Genomic DNA, 18,579 nt, shown 5'->3' with positions numbered 1-18,579 from the left:
ACAGAGAGACTAGATCAATGTTTGCCAGGGCAAGCACTGGGCAACAAATGCTGCCTTGGGAGAAGGAAGTGGACAAGGAACCTCAAGTTTTAGCATCCTATTTCAATGGTTCTTAGCTTTTAGCTCTAGTTATGACAGAGACAAATGCCCCAGCACTGCAGAATGGGTTATATTTTGCATTAAAAGACAAAAATGTTTCTTGCAGCAGAGGAAGATGAGGAAGAACCTGAGATGCCTGTCGGCCCTCGGCCTCGCCCAATGTCTGAGCTGCACCTCAAGGAAAAGGCTGTTCCCATGCCTGATGCCAGTGCTTTTTTCATCTTCAGTCCTAATAACAGGTATTTAAGAGACTGCTTAGCTGGAAGAAGGAGGTAAAGAGCAGGTACCCCTTTCATGTTGGGCCCCAAAGGTTATGAGGTGCAGAGCTCCCTTTCAGCAATTCATACCAGAGACCTTCTTTGACCCCTCTCTCCTTTAAAGGCCCTGGCATGAAGTCCTCATGAAAGCACAACTGTAGGGACCCCCCTGACAATATTCAGTGGGAGTTCATGGCACCTGCAAAGCTGACTGAAGACACAAATCATGAAAGCTTCAGAAATAAGGGACTTGGAGGCAAATCAGTAATTGGAATTCCCCTACATATTCAGATCCAAATTGCAAGAGAGCCATCATGGAATTAATCAAGTGTGAGGTAGGAGCTTCCTGTCCTAAGGGCTGCTCAAAATCCACTCCCAGTACAGAGTTCATGTGTCTCTGCTCATTGCTGCACATCAAGAATGAGCATAAAATTAAAAATAGGAAGAGGAGGAGGAGAATCCATAGCTCTGAGGGGAGTCTAAGGAGAACATACTTTCCCATGGGCTCCTGCAATGCAGCTTCACGTCGTGCCACCTGTCTTTCCAAAATAGCTGTGCAAGGCTAGTACTGTGAATGGAGGGTTGTTATGACACAGGGGAATTTATCTTTCCAAGGGTACAGAAATGAGCTCACTGCCCACTGGTCTGTGCAAGATCATGTACCCCAGTATCTCTCTTGAGGGCTCAGCCTCCAGACACAGCCCCAGAGCAAGACAGGGCTGTAAAAGCACTGTTGAATTCAGAGCCAGTTTTTCCACAGCAGAGCTTGTGCCACTCCTCCTTGGGTATGTGTAACAGGGAGGGACTGAGGATGATTGGGACTCGTGGACTCTAATGCCAGCTTTGCCACCCACCCACTGTCATTTGTAGAAGAAGTAAATTAACCTCTGCAGTCATCTGTAAAATTACTATAATAGGGACTGGGAGACTTAACAGCTAAGAGTAGAACTAAATAGATTAATGAAGTGCCTCTAGAATTAATGCACAGGGCTGTTATGAGGTTTAACTCCTCATGTCTTGATACCAATGTATGGAAAGTGCTGTAATGGTCTCCAATAAGCAAGTTGCCATTTGATGGGAGACTGCTCCTTCCTTACCTGCTAGTTTCCCACTAAGAGCACCAAGCCTGCATGGCATGGTGTCCTCTCAGAAGCCATTTGCAAATGCCAGCCTGCCCTATATCCATTTGGCTAGGCCTGTACCCTGTTAGCAAGGTAGACCCCCACAGCTCCTGTTAAGTGACGCTCCAGCCCCAGCTCAGAAAGACACTGGAACTCCAGAGCCTGTTTCTGCTGCTTTCCTCCCAGATGAATGAGGACTGGTTCTGTGAATGAAAGCAAGGGGTATAATTTTGGGTTGGCAGTTTTCAGACCACATGGAAATCACAAAAGGCTCTGTCAGGACAGAGTGACTGTTCTCCATTCAAACACACTGAATGTGAGTCCTGCATGATGTGGAGAGCCAAGGCTGCCCGGTACAGCTGCCTGGGGCCATCATTCTCCCTGCTGTTGGGGCAGAGGGAAGGTGCTCTGCAGAGCAGTCCTCTGGGGCCAGTCCTGCTGGCAAAAGAGGATTGAGGGGAAAATGTTTCCCAAGTCTTGCTGTTCTTTGAGAGATAAAGTTGTGCCTCTCCTCTCTCTTGCAGGTTTCGTGTCCACTGCCATCGAATCGTTAACGATAACATTTTCACCAACCTGATCCTATTTTTCATCTTGCTCAGCAGCATCTCCCTGGCAGCTGAGGACCCCGTCCGACACCTCTCCTTTAGGAACCAAGTATGCTTCACATCCTCCTTCCCTCGCTGGGTATTAAAAGTGTGGTATAAGCAGATCATGAGTTGAAGCCGGGAAAGGCAGAAAAGACTGCATCAGAGGCTTTGGGAGTGCCTGTCTTCTGTGATTTGTGCCTTTTGTAGGCTGTGTGTGAAATCATTGGGCTTTGCAGGGAACATGAGTCAGTGCAGAATTTGGCCTCTAGTTCATTTCAGAACCGTGTGTAGGGGAAGGAAGAAGAGGAGGCTGAAGCAAAATTATTGTTCCCTGGGATTAAGGCGTTATAAATGAGCTGTAAAAACATTGATTGGGATACAGATAATTCTAATTTGAGGGATTTTCAGATTCCCTTTGGAACATTTACTCTGCTGCCACATGCTGTCTTTTGAACTAAAATCCCTGATTTTTACTTTATTCACACTGGTTTAAATCAGGAGTAACATTCTTGAGTTTGATGCAGTCACTCTGGGGAAAATTGATGTCATCAAGGTTAGAATCAGACTATTTGAACACAAGCTGCAAAGCTATTATTAAAGTTGAGATAATCCTCAAAAAATATGCTGTGCTCCTCTCCTTACCAGCCTGGGGGGAGAAGAGGAAGGCATTCACCACAGAGGTACATTCCCACCTTCCTTCCTCACCATTCTTATTAGCTTTTTGAAATGTTCAGTGCTCCCTTAACTTTGCCAGTGGTTGTTTCCATCAATCTGGGGTCATTGCAGAAATCAGAAGAGCCAGCAGACATATATGAGACTTCATATCCCTGCTGTCTGCAGTGGCATTTTGGTGAAGAGTTCACTAGGCTTGAAGAGTTTGCTAAGCTTAAAGAGTAGGACGACTTTTTGTGGTTTAATAATAAAACCTTAATTTAATGCTCCCTGAAATATCCTGGCCTGAGCATGCATTTAAACACATATGTGCATGCAGAGAAGGTGTTAGTGGCAATTTATTCCCCAGCTTATCTCAGAGTAGCTTTGCATTTTGTCCTGAAAAATGGTGCTAAATAATACAGCCAAACCTGTGCCACCAAGGACCCCACTTGTGCACAGATGAGTGTGCCCACCATGCAGGGATAACTGCATGTCAGTATGAATTAGTGCTGCAGCATCTCAGCTGGCAGATGGGCTTCTGACATGCCACAGAAGCTGTCACAGAATCTGTAGCAGAGAGATTTAAATGAGTAGGAAAAAAAAAGAAAAGGAGTTAAAGCTTGTTGTCCTGGATTAAAGAGCTGAAGGTTTGGGGCAAAGAGTTGTTTCGTGTATTTGAAGCCACTGATGTTGCATGAAAATCTGTGTTTAATTTTTGCAGGTACAGATGTTTAAAGTGTATCATACAAGGGGACACTGACAAGATGTTTGGGTTGCAAATGTGGTCTGCATTTAACAGTAGAACAGTAAGATTGTGCCCTACCCTGTGCCCACACAGAGGACTGGGAGGGGAAAAAAAGAAAGCAATCTGAAAGCAAGGCACCTGCCTCTGCTTTCGCTCTGAGACTTGTGCAGACCAGGGCTGCTGTTGGCACAAACCATCCCAGAGCAAGGAGACAGGAACAGAGAGCCCAGAAAAGGCTAGTGAAGAGGCTTGGACGCTGCTTCTGTCCTGGGGCAGGCTGGTGGCTGTGTTCTTCTGGTGTCACACAGGGCTCAAGCAGCAAGTTTTTGGAAGTGCCCCCCCAGTCTGATCAAACAGCCTTTGAAGCCCAAGCGAGTCCTAAGACTGTGTGCTCACAATATTCTCCTGTTTGCACCTTGGTAAGGTGCTTATTCATTTTACTATTTTCTAGGGTAAATTCCTATTTAAATAATAATGAATATGCCAGCTGATAAATGGTACTGCCTGCATAGGTGGAGCAGTGATCATTTTCAGTGGGCATGATTTCATCTGTCAGGGACATCTTTACTAGCTGCAGCTTTGGGGCCAGATTCACCACTATGTTCTAGCTCCTTTGCAGTGCTCTGGTGATGTAAAGCAGCAGCAGGTACAGCTTAATCATCCACTTTAATCAAGTTTACAGATGCTTTATATTGATGGAGTCATGCAAGGCAGCCTGAGAATACCCATGAATCTGGCCCATTGATTATGAAATTATTCCATTGGTATAATGACCAAATGTCAAGACCTACAAAGCAGCAATGCAATAGGATATTGCCAGTTATAATGTAAATTAATATAGGGTGCAGTTTATATCTATCCCCCTTGAAGTGACCCTGTTTTAATTCTCTAAGTTGCAAAAATTTGTAGAGCCCATGATGGCCTTGGGATTAAAAAATACACAGTGACCTAAAGAATTTTAATACACAGTAGCAGTGATACATCCCCCCATTTGACATCCAGTGTCTGCAAATCAATCCAGATTTGGATTATGCTTAAATAGTGCAATGTGATATAACCCTGTAGTTTGCAGTAGCTGCCCCACTGCCCTTTCATACCATGCTGTAAAATCTGAGTGAGGGTGTGCAGGCTCTGAGCTACAATAAACACCTGTGGGATGGGAGAGGGCAATTTCCTGTTTTATGTTTATTAGTGTGTTAGCAGTAAAGGTTTACATTTCACAAATTATAAATTTTCTACAGCTTCCATATATTGGCCTTCCAATTTAGAACTCGATTGTGGTAAAAGAGCACTAACCATGAGCACACAAAGCTTTGATATTCAGCATCTGTAGTGTAGATAGCACTAAAGTGGCTTGGAATATTAAAATATATTGGAAACTAAGACAGTTCAATTCTGGTCCCATTAGTCAATGAGAAAGTACCCATTTGCTGCAGTGGGTTGTCAATTGATTGGCAGTGAAAGACATTTCTGTCCCTGATGCTGCTACTGTGAAAGCCCCTTTACACTTCCAAACTTGCTGTTGCCTTCTGTGACACTCTAGGGCCACTCTTTGTGGTCTGCTGTATGTGCCATGGGTATCTCCATCACCAGGTCTAGATTTCTGGGAATGAAGAGTGTTTCAACCTGCTTGTTATCCAGGATGCCAAAGGAAAGATGTGAGATCTAAGCTGGGCACCTTTAGCACATGACCAAATTATGGTTGCAATGCAGTGGCTGGGATTCTGTTCAATTGGCAGAGTCTTTGTGATTCATCCTAATCCAGGGAAATTCAGGATAGAGAAAAAAATAGCTCAAGTATGAATTTGTAGTTTGCTTTTCTTCCTTTGAGAGAGAGCATGGGGCAAGCCTGCATGAAAGTTAATAAGAAGAAATCTCATGTTTTCCACTGAGAGGCCAGGCATTCTTTGTATTCTCAGTTTGGGAGCCTATTTGGGAAAACCCTTCAATGTCGTTTATTAGATTTTAAAAAAAAAAAAAAAATCCTACAGCAACCCAAAAGTTATTTTGCCTCAATAGCGTTCGTGGGATTGTAACTCAGAAAAGATTTAATGTAATGTGTAATGTGCTTCTTGTCCTCTGTGCCAGGACCTTCACTGCATTCAACAGGACATCGTTACAAAACCATTCCCTATAGAGTCATCCTCGTTCCCTTGTGCAAAGAACATATGTATTTGATTTTGAACTGTGATTTCCCATCCAAGTGATTAGTCACCGATCTACCCTCCCCGCTCCTATCCCCTTTTGTTTTTACAGATTCTCTATTATTTTGATATAGTTTTTACTGTCATTTTCACCATTGAAATTGCTCTAAAGGTAAAGTGCCCATCTTCTCTACCATTGCTTGTTCACAAGCTTACTAGTTTTCTGCGACTATCTGTTGCTAACACACACGCCTGTTTGTTCCTGGGTCATGCTCAGTACCACTAACCCAATTGTGCTTATTTTTCAGATCCTAGGCAATGCAGACTATGTCTTCACTAGTATCTTTACATTAGAAATTATTCTTAAGGTAACCAATCTGAGCAATACACTTGTTTTCTTCTTTCCTCCTTTCGTTACTTCTCTTTCTTTCCTTCTTTCTTTCCTTTTCTCTTTCTTTTTTTCCTTCTTTCTTTCCTTTTCTCTTCTTTCTTTCCTTCTTTTTCCTTTTCTCTTTCTTTTCTTCCTTTCTTCCTTTCTTCCTTTCTTTCTCTCTCTCTTTCTCTCTTTATTTTGTTCTCTTTCACTCTTCCTTTTGCTCTTTTTTTATTATTTTTTTTAACCCCATTATTATCTCTACACAAAGGGTTGTTTTTTCTTTTGGTTTTAACGTTTTGGTAGTTGCTTAAAAGGTCTTCTGTGAAATTTTGATATTCAAACTCATAATTTAGGGCCTATAGCAAAACAATACTTTGTAGAGGAATCTCAGTGAAAGGATACAGTGTTGGGAAAAGTCAAAAAGTACCAAAACAAAGGCCATCCCCTCATAAATTTCTCTCTTTACCCTGGCCAGTCTTTTCAAAACAGGATTTGTCTGCTCTGCAAGAAACTCTGAATACATGCACCTCCTCTTACACACACTACACATAAAGGGAAGGTCTCTGTTCTGCACAAGTCATGAGGCTGGGCCAGGAGGTGGCTGATGACTTCTCTAAGGTTACAGGGTGCACAGCCAAGTAGGAGACAGGGAGCACAGTGCAAAAGCTCACTTTTTAAGTGCAGAGAGATAACTGAGAGTACAAACCACTGAAACACCAAGGACAGTAGCTGCAAATGCAAACTGCTGCATTGAAACCCGGCTTCCCATTTCCCAGGAACATGCTCTGTACCAAGGGAAATGTGCAGGAGAATGGAAGAAAATAAAAATAGGCTGCCTTGTTCTTAACTCTAATTTTCCCAAATTGGTAGGCTAATAATTTAAATAACAGTAATTGAGCAAAGTTCTGGCTTTCTAAATGCTACGTTCACTTGGCAGCTGGGTTTTTTTCTCAGCAAGCTAGTTCTAAGTGCTGGCAGGCAGTGCCTCAGAGTTGCTCAAATTTTGCAGCTCAAGACCCTAATAACAGTATCTATACTGAAGGCTGGCAAGCAGGGTGGCCCCTGCATATTTTTGTAGAGAAACGTGCTTTCTGATATGACTTCAAATTGCCAAAGCCATAATGTCCTCCAAAGAAATGTACATATTATGCCTGCGTGCAGTTTGCATCTGTGTTTACACAATAAATCTGAACATGCACTCATCACATGGCTGATCAAAAAGGCCTGTCAAAAAAAGGAAAATACCTCAACAGCAACATTTAAAAATAAAACCATAATTCAAGGCACCTATTTGAACTCAGAATTTCTGCTCACGCTGAAGGAAATGGTAACATTCCTAATGACTTCAGTGGAAGCAGAACCTAACCCAACCCTCTGCCCTATTGCTCTGTTTCCATCAGGGGAGTGTACTTCATAGTACCTGAATCTTCCCACTATCCTGTTAACTTCAGTGGATTTATGACAACACCACTGGATATTCTCTGAGTTCAAGTGGGAGAGGAACACAAGGCCTATAAGTTTAAGTCATAAATTGCTTTATTTCTCAGTGCATGTTTCTCTGCTGCCTTGCATTGGGCACAATGTTTTGCACAGCAGCAAAGTTAGTGTAAATGGTAAGAAACAAAAGAATAAATGCCCATGGGATGTTCAAGGCTGTAGAGAAACAAGCTTCATCTGCCTTCATGTTGCTGATGACACCTGCAAGCCTCACGCTGCCATGGTGGTGTCTGGTGAATCTTAGCAAGGTGACTGTCAAGTTTTTTTTACTTGCAGGCAGGTAAAAAAATGGGAGGCAAATATAGATTATACACTCTCTGAGAGTTTCTTCTGAGATAACAAAATCTCTCAACAGGCTTGAGAGAACCATAGTTTATAAAGAACTTAAACTCAGCAGAACTTCCCCTCCTGATTTCAATGGTGTCTTTCTTTCAAGATTGCCATACAAAATCTAACCAGTAAAGGGCATCTTTACCACCTTTGTTATGGCAAGAACCCTCCTCCCTTCCCCAGTTGAATGTGTTTATAAGTATAAATTCTAAGCCAAGACCAGAGTTTATACTTCCTCCCCTTCTAAGTTCTGTCTGACTGATAGTCAGTTCCCTGATGTCATGGATGTTTGGTGAAAAAAATAATCTGCAATACCATGTGCCCTTCCACCCTCCTCTGAATAAAGTTGTCACAGGTAGTCATGGCCGGAAACCACCAGCCAGTATTCCATCCTGAGCTACTAGTGGGAGCCAGAAAACTCCAGTTTGAATTTCTAGTTCACACTACTCAGCTGGGAGTCTGGCTAGAGCTCATCACTGAGGAACAGTCTCATGGTGTCTGCTGCGGGTTACTTTAGTCACCTAATTTAGGTGAGATTCAGAGGACCAGATTTAGACACCTGTGTTCCTAACTAAGGTAATGAAGGGACATTAGCAGTTGTGGGGATGGGGTTTCTTCAAAGCAGCTACATTAGATCACTCACCGAGTCTAAGGTAGGTGAACAAATACCCCCATCCCCTCACCCTCTTCGACTGTGCCAGACTCATTTAGACACTTTCTGTAACAGAGCTCACTCTAAAGTTTTCTGTTTACACTGTCACTTAATCCAGTTCTGGAGCTGTGATATCCTCCTCAAATCCAGCAAGTATTCAATATCCCTTCATACCTGGATGGGGCAGAATGTCCCTTGTGAAATATGTAAAAATTTTCCCTTCCTCTGCTGGGTGATGTTCATAATGATTACCTCCACAAAGAAACCACTCTGTCTGAAGGAATATTGCCCTGGGCTTTGTGAGGAAAACTCAGGGGAAAATACTAGAGCATTTAGAATAAAAGTGGATGAAGATGGACAGTAAAAGGGATATGGGATTGAGCTGAACAGAAGGAGCAAACTAAAGAGAGCAGTGATCTCTCCTTTAGTTCAGCTCTAAAGCATCAAATCCCTGAGGGATTCTGGTTTTCCTTCATGGAAGAGAGATCAACTGTCCACTGCAGCTTGTCTAAGCACTAAAAAACATTACAAAAAAGAGCCCATTTTATTTTATATGTTCTATTCGATTTAGCTAAAGAGGCCTTCATATAATACAAGCATCATACTCACAGGTGTCCTCTGTCATCAAAGGGAAAAGCATATGATTGCAAAGAGTAGTTTTTGAAAACAGTCATTCTGCTGCTTTGCTGATTCTAAATGTTATGTTCTCAGTGCACTCAAAGTGCATATTTTCATTGCTGAACTTTCTCTGGCTGGGTCTTTCATAGTTATCTTACTGTCTTCTTCTCTCTCTTTTCTTTCAATGGGGACTAAACTTCTCCTTTGGGGCCTGGGGGTAAATTGTCTGCTATGTTAGAAATACTGCCTCTCCCCTCCCCCCCCAGTTATATGCTCTGAGCACAACCAGGTGGGTTTGGTTTCTGAACAGATGCTAATGGCAAAGTGTGTTTGTGTCTCCGTGTGCCTTCCTGCAGATGACTGCCTACGGGGCTTTCCTCCATAAGGGCTCCTTCTGCAGAAACTATTTCAACATCTTAGACCTGCTGGTGGTCAGCGTTTCTCTCATCTCCTTTGGGATCCAGTGAGTGAGCCATTTCCAACTGGCTGTTTTTGTGGGGGTCGTAGGGTTGGGCTGGGAGGGATAGCTCAGCCTCATGTCTTATCTGGGTGAGATTTTTCTCATGAGCCTGTTGAGGTGTTCATAAGCTATTTTTCTCAGGTGATTCAAGAGCATTAAAATGCATCCTTAAAAGGGGAGGTGATAATTGAGAAATGCTACGCTGGTGACCTGGAGGGGAGGATCTTCCAGAAAGAGCAAATGGAAACAAAAAACTTGGTGTATTGGAAATCATGACATTTAGCTTTGTTCCAAGATCTCTGATTCACTGTATTGGTTCAGGACAGTTCAGTGACTTACTGTTCCCTCCTAGAACTCTCATAACCTCTTTGGAAAATGGGGTGATACTGTTTTGCTGCTTCCAGAGATGTTGTGAGTCTTGGTCAGTGGAAGACCATCAAGCGCTTGGAGAGTTTTGTGATAATCTTCAGAGTGGTGGTGGCTGTTCTGTCACTGTATTTTCTTTTATTCATCTGTTAATTTGCTTAATAAGTTTACAGATTTATTTGACCATGTGGAACTCAGTGTGTCAGATAGGGAATTTGCTAATTAGTTTCACATCTGATGAGAAACAAGCTCCCAGTTTTTACCATCATAGGTTAGCAGCTCACATATGTTATGTTCCAGTGCTAAGTCAGGCAGAAGAATTTGTAAGGTCCATTGGGCTTTCAGTCAAGGTCTTAAGAATGGCACAGTGCTTGTTTTGACCTGCTGTTTCTTTCTTGCAGACCTAACTAGACTCTCACTATTTTAAAATAAAAACTGTTCCCTAAATCAGTAGGAGGACTTGATGTCGTACAGCAAGAAGATTCTCAGTTGGGATTTTAGTCTTGGAAGGTGCAGAGAGCTCTGCTGCAGTAGATAGTTGTGTTCAGTACTTAAAATTAAGCACATAAGTCATCCTAATAAATTCAGTGGGAGTTTCCCCATCCTTAAATTTATGTACACACTTAACTGATTTGTGGGATCAGAGGTCAAACACATTGCAGGATCAAACTCCAAGTAGACAGTATACCTTTAATACTGGAGTCTCTTGGGCTTTTCACTCTTCTATGAAAACTTAAATAGAGTGCTTCTTTGAGCCTTATCTGAAAATACCTTGTAATGACTACATCTTTGCACAATATCTATATCATAGATATCTAGAGTCATTTTACCCTGCTTAAAAATACATCCTGCCCATGTTCCATTTCCCCTTCATTAATACAGCAGAGATGGTGAAAATGAGGAGAATACATATTGCTGAGTCTGCCCAGAACAAGAAGCAAGATAACATCAGAAATTGGTTTCCTTACCCCTGAAGTGCCATAGCAAAGAGTTGACTCAATATCCTAAGCAGCCTAAGGCTATGCAGGATTTAAAAGATCTGCCCTCACAGCAACACCCCCTGCCCCCCCCTTTTGGTGTATCTCTCCAATCTTCCAATACTTTCTTCCAGGTCCAGTGCCATTAATGTGGTGAAGATCCTGCGTGTTCTGCGAGTCCTTAGACCACTGAGGGCCATCAACAGAGCCAAAGGACTTAAGGTTAGAAGAGTCCCAGTGCATTCTATAAACTATATATTTGGGTTATTTCAAGATACAAGGACTTTTGCAATGGTTCAAGTAGTTTTTCAGCAGAATCACAGTATGGTTGAGGTTGGAAGGGATCTCTGGAGGTTGTCTTGTCCAAAAACACTTCTCAAGCAGGGCCACTGAGAGCAGATTGCCCAGGACGATGCCTAGATGGCTTTTGAGTTATCTCCAAGGAGAGAGGCCCCACAACCTCTCTGGGCAAACTGTTCTGATGCTCAGTGCCCCTCACAGTAAAAGTGTTTCTCAATGTTCAGATAAACCTTCCCTGTTTCAGTTTGTGCCCATTGTCCTTTCAGTGGGCACCACTGAAAAGAGCCCGGCTCTGCCTTCTCGGCATCCTCCCTTCAGGTGTTTGTGTACACTGACCAGACTCCCCTGAGCCTTCTCTAAGCTGAACAGTCCCAGCTCTCTCAGCCATTTCTCCCAGGAGAGATGTTCCAACCCCTTAGTCATCTTTGTGGCCCTTTGCTGGACTTTCTCCAGTGTGTCAATATCTCTGTTGCACTGAGGAGCCCAGAACTGGACCCTGTACAACAGGTGTAGTCTCAGAAGTGCTGAGTAAGGGGGAGGAATCACCTCCTTCAACTTGCTAAAAGTTCTTTGCCTAATGAAGCCCAGGATACCATTTGTCATCTTTGCAGTGAGGGCTCGTGATCAGCTCTGCATCCACCAGGATCATCGGGTCCTTTTCCGACGAGCTACTTTCCAGCTGGGTTACCCTCATCACCACTGAGCTTAAATTATGTCATTTTCTAAGGTTACAGATGGGCTTACAACCCTAAACATAACCTTGCTGTATTATATAACCTCCTTCCTGTGGACTGTTGGGTGCCCAGCTGTGTAAGTTGGTGCAGCAGGAAGCCTGAGAGAACTGAACTCTGGTTTTCCTATCCCTTTCTCCATGTTTTTGAGAGTAGAGCAAGGAATGTAACAAGTTGGTCCCCTTTCCTGAGACTTTACTTAATGGGTATTAGTTAAATAAATATGTTTTTATTTGTATTTTTAGTCTTGGGCTTCTCCCTTAGCCAGAACAGTTCAGAACAATCCTGCAAGTTACTTTTGTTCCTACCTTCCATTTGCAGCACGTGGTCCAGTGTGTGTTTGTCGCCATCCGAACCATTGGAAACATTGTGATTGTCACCACTTTGCTGCAGTTCATGTTTGCCTGCATTGGAGTTCAGTTGTTCAAGGTAAAACCATTGGACCCATTCATTCATCCATTACATTGAACTGTATTAAGGTGTGGGGGGGAAGAAAAATAGCCTGAAGAAGCCTGAGGAAGGAGAATTGAAGTCTTCTGTGTGAAAGGCAAAATATTTGGGGTACTGTCAGTGTTACCTGGGCTTCTGCTACCAGCAGTTCTCCAAAACTGAACCAGGCATATGCAGAACTCTTGCCCATCATCTGTGATCACAAGAAATCATCAGTAACCTTCTTCCCTAAACAGCCTGTGGCATGACATGGTGCCAGGGAGGCGAAGGGGGCTGTTCTAAGGATTGGTACTCACTGGCTCTCTACCTCCCACTTTGCAGAGGAAGAGGCATGCCAGATGATCATGGGAGGTTATTCATTCACTTCTTTATGTCTGCTTGTATTTCTTTGCCCTTCACTGCCCTCCTGACAACAAGTGTTCTGCAGCACTCAGTGACCTTCACCTCAGGACATACACATAAAAGTACCGTGCGAGCAGATGAAAGGCTGTGCTCTGAACTACCCAGATGCAGGAAACTCTCAATGCAGTTTGCTCAAATCTACCTACAAAAGAGCATGTAAACATATTCACAGTTGGTTAACCAAGTAGTAAATGTAGATGCTACATGATCTGCCCTAACCCTTGCACTGTCAGGAAAGGAATCTTCATTCCTCTTTCTTCCTTTTCAAGGGCAAGCTGTACAGCTGCACTGATAGCTCCAAGCAGACAGAAGCAGAATGCAGGTGGGTCTGACCTTTTCCAATTAGTCTCCTTCACTGGCCAACCACCCTCAGTGCCTTGTGCTGGAGGTGCAGTTCTGCCCTGTTCTCTCTCTGCTCTCCACCCACAGAGGGTACTACATCACCTACAAGGATGGGGAGGTCAGCCAGCCCATGATACAGCCCCGGAGCTGGGAGAACAGCAAGTTTGACTTTGACAACGTCTTGACTGCCATGATGGCCCTCTTCACTGTCTCAACCTTTGAGGGCTGGCCAGAGTGAGTGCTTCTTGGACCAGTGTCCAACACTAGCAATGTCCTCATTCATTTCAAAAGAGAAAATTCAAATGCACAGCACAGTCTTTCACATTCTAAGTGTTAAAATAAGTCTAAAGCATTAAATGTAGAAATAATAGCAGCAGTCATTGTAGTCATTATGTACTTGGTGAATTCCTCAGGGCCTGCAGGAATTTCTGTTCCTGTGATTGTAAACAGCACATAGCACTGTCTCTACCTCCTAAAAGATGATTGCCAGTTGTGGCAGTGATACCAGTATTTGTTACAATTATTATGTATACAAATGGATATAAAATGCCTGTCAGGCACTTACTAATGTTGCAGATTTCCCGATGGAGTCAGCAGGGCAATGTGAAACACAGCAGTGCTATGTCTGCAGTATTGGCAGGCATGGGATGTCTTACAGGCTGTGCTATCTGTGCCACGGGAGCTGAGGACTCCCACAGAGTCACCCGTGACATGGGCATGCAAGTGCATCAGGGGGCTGACCCTGACTTGTGTCACCAGGTGATGACAAGAGCAGTGTTAACAAATAATAACTCCTGAAATCTTCTTTTCTCAAGAAGTTTAGTTCCCTTCAACACAGACTCTCCTGTCTTGTGTTAGCTGAAGGGCATGATTTTGTTCTAAATTGTAATTGTTCAGCTATGAAAACATTTCACCTCTGAAGAGGTTCAAACGTGTAAATTTAATAAGAGCCATGTCTTCTCTTTTGCAAGTGTTTGCACACAGATCAGTGCAAGTCTGCACATCTGTGAGTGAATTGATACAGGCAGAAGAAAATCATGAAGTTAAACTTTATGACATCACCTATAAGGCCTCAAGGCAGTTGCAGATTTTCTCTGCATTTGGCTCTGTTTGCTTTCAGGTTGCTGTATAGGTCCATTGATTCCCACATGGAAGATGTGGGACCCATCTATAATCACAGGGTTGAGATCTCCATCTTCTTTATTATCTACATCATCATCATTGCTTTCTTCATGATGAACATCTTCGTTGGTTTCGTCATCGTCACATTTCAGGAACAAGGAGAACAAGAGTACAAGAACTGTGAGCTGGACAAAAACCAGGTAATTTACAACACCTTGCTGTCACTGAAGTTAGAATATGCATTGAGGATAAGTGTTTAATAGATAAATACATACAGACAGGAACATGTGAAGCTCGCCAACAAAATAAAACAATAAGTTGGCTTTGCTGACGTCTTTCAGGAGTCAGGTAGAAAAAATCTTTCTTTAAGATTTGCTCAAGGGACAGCAACTACTTTAAAATATTTGTTGTACCATTTGTTTCATTGAGATTAGATGAGAACGACACCATTGTCTGGCCAAAGTAGATGGCCAAAGTAATTGCATATGGAACTCTTTGACAGGTAGAACATGCACATTCAGTTACGACCTAAAAGAAGTTCTTGTACCAAGCATTTTCATTTCAGTAAAAAACTCGAAACTTATTGTATTTTTATTATATTTGGAGGTAGCTGGCCACCCTCATATTTTGGCTTGCAGTTTCAAATTTACCCTGCCTCTTTCACAGCGCCAGTGTGTAGAATATGCCCTGAAGGCCCGGCCCCTGCGGAGATACATCCCTAAAAACCAGTACCAGTACAAAGTTTGGTATGTGGTCAACTCCACCTATTTTGAATACCTGATGTTCGTTCTGATCCTGCTGAACACCATCTGCCTGGCCATGCAAGTAAGTAAGCAAGCAGAAAACCTTAAGGTGATCAGTTAGTAGACTTTGTTGGGGAAAATATAAAAATGGCCGAGGCTGGGATTTACTTTCACCTTCATACCATGTGTTGAGGGAGAGGGACAAGGACATGACAAAAAAGCCATTGTACCCTGTTCACTTCTGATGATGTTTCATTAAAATGAGGGATCTAACTCTCATCCTCCCTGCTGCTAATATCTGACACTTTCAACAACTCTGTTTTACCTCTTTAAAAACAAACAAATGAAAAAAAACCCAAACCACCAACAGGTACATCACAGAGCATTTCAGTGGCCACTGTAATAATAAGTGACTTCTCAGTTCTGACTTGTCCTCTATGAAATGCAGCAATGAGCCCAGAACTGCCACTCACTTGAGATCTGAATTTTAAATTTGAGTCTTTTCTATGTTAAAAAGTAGAGAGCAAATATTTTGGCAAACAAGATAATCAAGTAAACTGGAGAGAGAGAGTAGAAAGGGCTTAGTATTTCCTTTATTCTCAGTTAAGGACCATAGAAACTGTCTAGAAAGAACCTCAAGAGGCCACATTGTCTATCCCACCAATTATAGGCAGAATCAGCTCCACCTGAAGCCTTTCTTGATAGAAGTTTGCCTAACTTGCTTCACAACTGATGCTAGACTACCTTACTACCTGCTGTGCTTGTTTTCATTTTCCTTACTGTGAGAAGGTTTTCCGAACACTGAATGTGAATCCACCAAAGAAACATTTGCAGATGGATCTGCAAGAACAGCAAATAGTGGCATATGTAGGTGGAACAGCAGTAGAGGAAGGAGTCAAACCCTTTACCAAGTAGCCAGCTTATAAAAAAGAAGTCTTACATTTCTTTCAGTCAGGAAATGGACCCTCATACACACAAACTGTTTTGTGCATTTCCCAAGTCTGTACTTTGCTGACTTTTTCCTTCCAGTCTGTGTCTGCCCAAGGCCTCCCTCACATCCCTTTCATTTTCAGTTAGTCTCAGATTACACCTTCTAAGCCTGTCTCTTCACTCTAAGTTTGCTTGGCCACTTGAGACCTGGTCTCTTCTACACTCCTTCTGCTTAAGAGCTGGTCTGTGTGTCACTCTCCTCCCTAAAACCCTTCCTTCCTCCTGTCCCAGTCAGGCTGTGAACTCTCTTCCTTGGTCTTTGGCCCAAACAGACTAGATGACCACTCTTCAAACAGTCCTTCTCTTCTTCTTCCTTCGCAGGCTCACAGTTGAGTTACCCCTGCCATGAATCATCTTTCCACTCTCTCTCCCCCTTCCATTTCATTCTCAGCTGCACTTTTTTTTGCTTCACTAATTGTCCTTTCCTGTGAGTTCAACCCCCATGCATTCCTACACCAACTTTCCTTTTGACTGCGTTTTTCACTGGATCAATCCCAGTCTGCTCACTCCCAGTCCCCCCTCAAAACCAGCCTGTTTCCTACCTCTCACTAGCACTCTAAATCTACATTCACAGGCAGTTTTCACTTTTCACTTTCCTCTCACTGTCTCCTGCCCAATCTCACCAGATTTCCCCACTTTTTCTTCATCTGGTCTGGCTCTTTTCCACCACCATTGAAAAGTTCTTCTCTGTTCAATTGCCTAAGGTCCAAAAAAAGGAGTGAGGCAAAAAGAGCATAAGAAAGTGCTCTGCTCTCAACTGAAGTCTCTCCTGCCCTGTTCACTCTGAAGTTGTGAAACATGCTCAGTTTCTGTGACAATGGTGCAGGCCCAGGGCAGGTAGAGCCAGAAGCTGAGAAATGTTTGTGAGCCCACAAGCAGGACACCATCCCTGGAGATTCTAGGAATTCTATATCCATCTTGAGAGAAGTACAGTTTGTCAAAGGTTTATACTGTGGCCAAATTTGAGTCAAACATCATAACAGGCAGCAAACAAAAGATACATGCCAGTAAAATTCCAAGTTTCTAAACAGAGTCCTGCAAGTACTAGAGTCTTTCAAGAAAAATGATACAAGAAATTCTGAAAATGCCTCAGTATTATATTTTCCCCTGGCCTTGCTTTCAGCTGTGGTTGAATTGTTTTAACTGAAACTCCTTTGACTAAATTACCTTGAACCAATACGGAATATGAAAATCCATCCCAGCTGGTTAAAGTTTATTAAAGTTAAGCAACTACAAATGGGGTCTTGTAACATGAACTAGAAGATGACCTTAGAATAAGGCAGTGCAACCAGTCTCAAATATAATGATCTGGAAATAAGGATATGAAGAATGACGTGGCAACATTTGCAGAAGACACTACTTGAATTAATCAATAGAAGATAGAGAGTAACTTCATAAGATCATAATAAAGTTAAGTGAATGGGCAGCATGATTGCAAATTTAATTCAGAGTTGACAAATGCAAGATAATGCATATTGGAAAGATATGATTTGAGCTGCTGATGTACTTTGCAGAATCCTGAATTAAGTGTAATTACTTGGGGAATGACTTGGTATCATTATGAACAACTCAGTGAAACCCCTGTTTGCTGTGCAATCTCAAACAAAAAAGTGATCTAAATGTTAGGGAAGGTTGAGATAACAACACAATTCGAGATTGTCTTGTACCAGTATGCAAATTTATAATGAACCCTCAATGGGAATGATAAGTGTGATTTTGGTAGCCACCACTCAAAAAGATCTTTTTTAAAAGGAGGAGATCCAGAGCCAGGTGGCAAAAATGGCTAAAGGCATGGAAATGCTAATATATGAGGGAGATGGGGATTCTTAGTTGAAAATATTTGATGTGCTGGGGTCTTCTTTAGAGAACTTTGGCAGGAAGGGAGATCAGGAGGGGTCCTGTGTGTTCCTACCCAGCTGGTATGTCTGATCCTCACCCTGCTGCTGGGATGCTATTTTTCAGCACTACGGTCAGAGCTGCATGTTCAAGGAAGCCATGAACATCCTCAACATGCTCTTCACTGGCCTCTTCACCGTTGAGATGGTCCTGAAATTAATCGCCTTCAAACCCAAGGTAGGTGCCATGGGCGTAGGTTTTCCTGGCCTCTGTGTGTGTGTGCATGTGTGCGGGGCAGCTCTGAGGAGAAGGAGGAGGTGAAACTTTCTGATCTGTTACCCCACCGATAACTGAGCTGGACAGTTGCTCTCTGGATTGGAGTCTCACTTATATTTAATAATTTTTTCACTGGAGAGTAGACACACGTAAAAAAAAAAAATTAAAAAAAGACAACACCTGCTGATAGAGAAGGTTCCTAGTTCTCTGTTTTCATTAAGTTATAGTAGTGATGCTGTGTTAAGGCTAAAATATGTTTTCCGTTCTGAATGTTATTCTAATGCTCTCTCTCTGACTTTCCTTAAATAATTTATAAATAGCATCTCATGATTAGTCTTCTGACCCAAGTGAAGTTAATCAAGCATGACTCATTTTGAGTTTTGAGCTTTGGAAAAAAATGTTTCTTCTGGGAGGGCTACATCTCAATGATGGTTTGCATTGCTTTAGTTTTGAATTCAAGACTTCATTGATAATATTCAGTACCCCAGCAGGTCCTATCTGAAA

The 18,579-nt window shown here is 42.6% G+C and overlaps 1 protein-coding gene across 10 annotated transcripts in view; it reads left to right on the top strand.

The window, feature by feature from the left end:
- CACNA1C (calcium voltage-gated channel subunit alpha1 C) overlaps nucleotides 1–18,579 on the top strand; it is a 430,938-nt gene that overhangs the window by 339,857 nt on the left and 72,502 nt on the right. For 9 of the 10 annotated variants that reach the window (XM_018080309.1, XM_018080308.1, XM_018080306.1 and 6 more), the window contains exons 19-29: nucleotides 206–338; nucleotides 2,002–2,131; nucleotides 5,916–5,975; nucleotides 9,437–9,543; nucleotides 11,018–11,105; nucleotides 12,236–12,343; nucleotides 13,036–13,088; nucleotides 13,196–13,342; nucleotides 14,229–14,430; nucleotides 14,897–15,055; nucleotides 17,926–18,036. In XM_018080309.1, the coding sequence (XP_017935798.1) occupies nucleotides 206–338; nucleotides 2,002–2,131; nucleotides 5,916–5,975; nucleotides 9,437–9,543; nucleotides 11,018–11,105; nucleotides 12,236–12,343; nucleotides 13,036–13,088; nucleotides 13,196–13,342; nucleotides 14,229–14,430; nucleotides 14,897–15,055; nucleotides 17,926–18,036 (1,298 nt within the window). Of the gene's footprint in view, nucleotides 1–205; nucleotides 339–2,001; nucleotides 2,132–5,719; nucleotides 5,780–5,915; nucleotides 5,976–9,436; nucleotides 9,544–11,017; nucleotides 11,106–12,235; nucleotides 12,344–13,035; nucleotides 13,089–13,195; nucleotides 13,343–14,228; nucleotides 14,431–14,896; nucleotides 15,056–17,925; nucleotides 18,037–18,579 lie in introns of all 10 variants that reach the window. The other variant, XM_018080313.1, reaches the window with a different exon arrangement.

Source organism: Manacus vitellinus, unplaced genomic scaffold, assembly GCF_001715985.3.
Source record: "Manacus vitellinus isolate BGI_N305 unplaced genomic scaffold, ASM171598v3 scaffold_5_pilon, whole genome shotgun sequence".
In the NCBI taxonomy this organism is placed as follows: Eukaryota; Metazoa; Chordata; class Aves; order Passeriformes; family Pipridae; genus Manacus; species Manacus vitellinus.
This window is presented reverse-complemented; position numbering and strand designations above follow the sequence as displayed.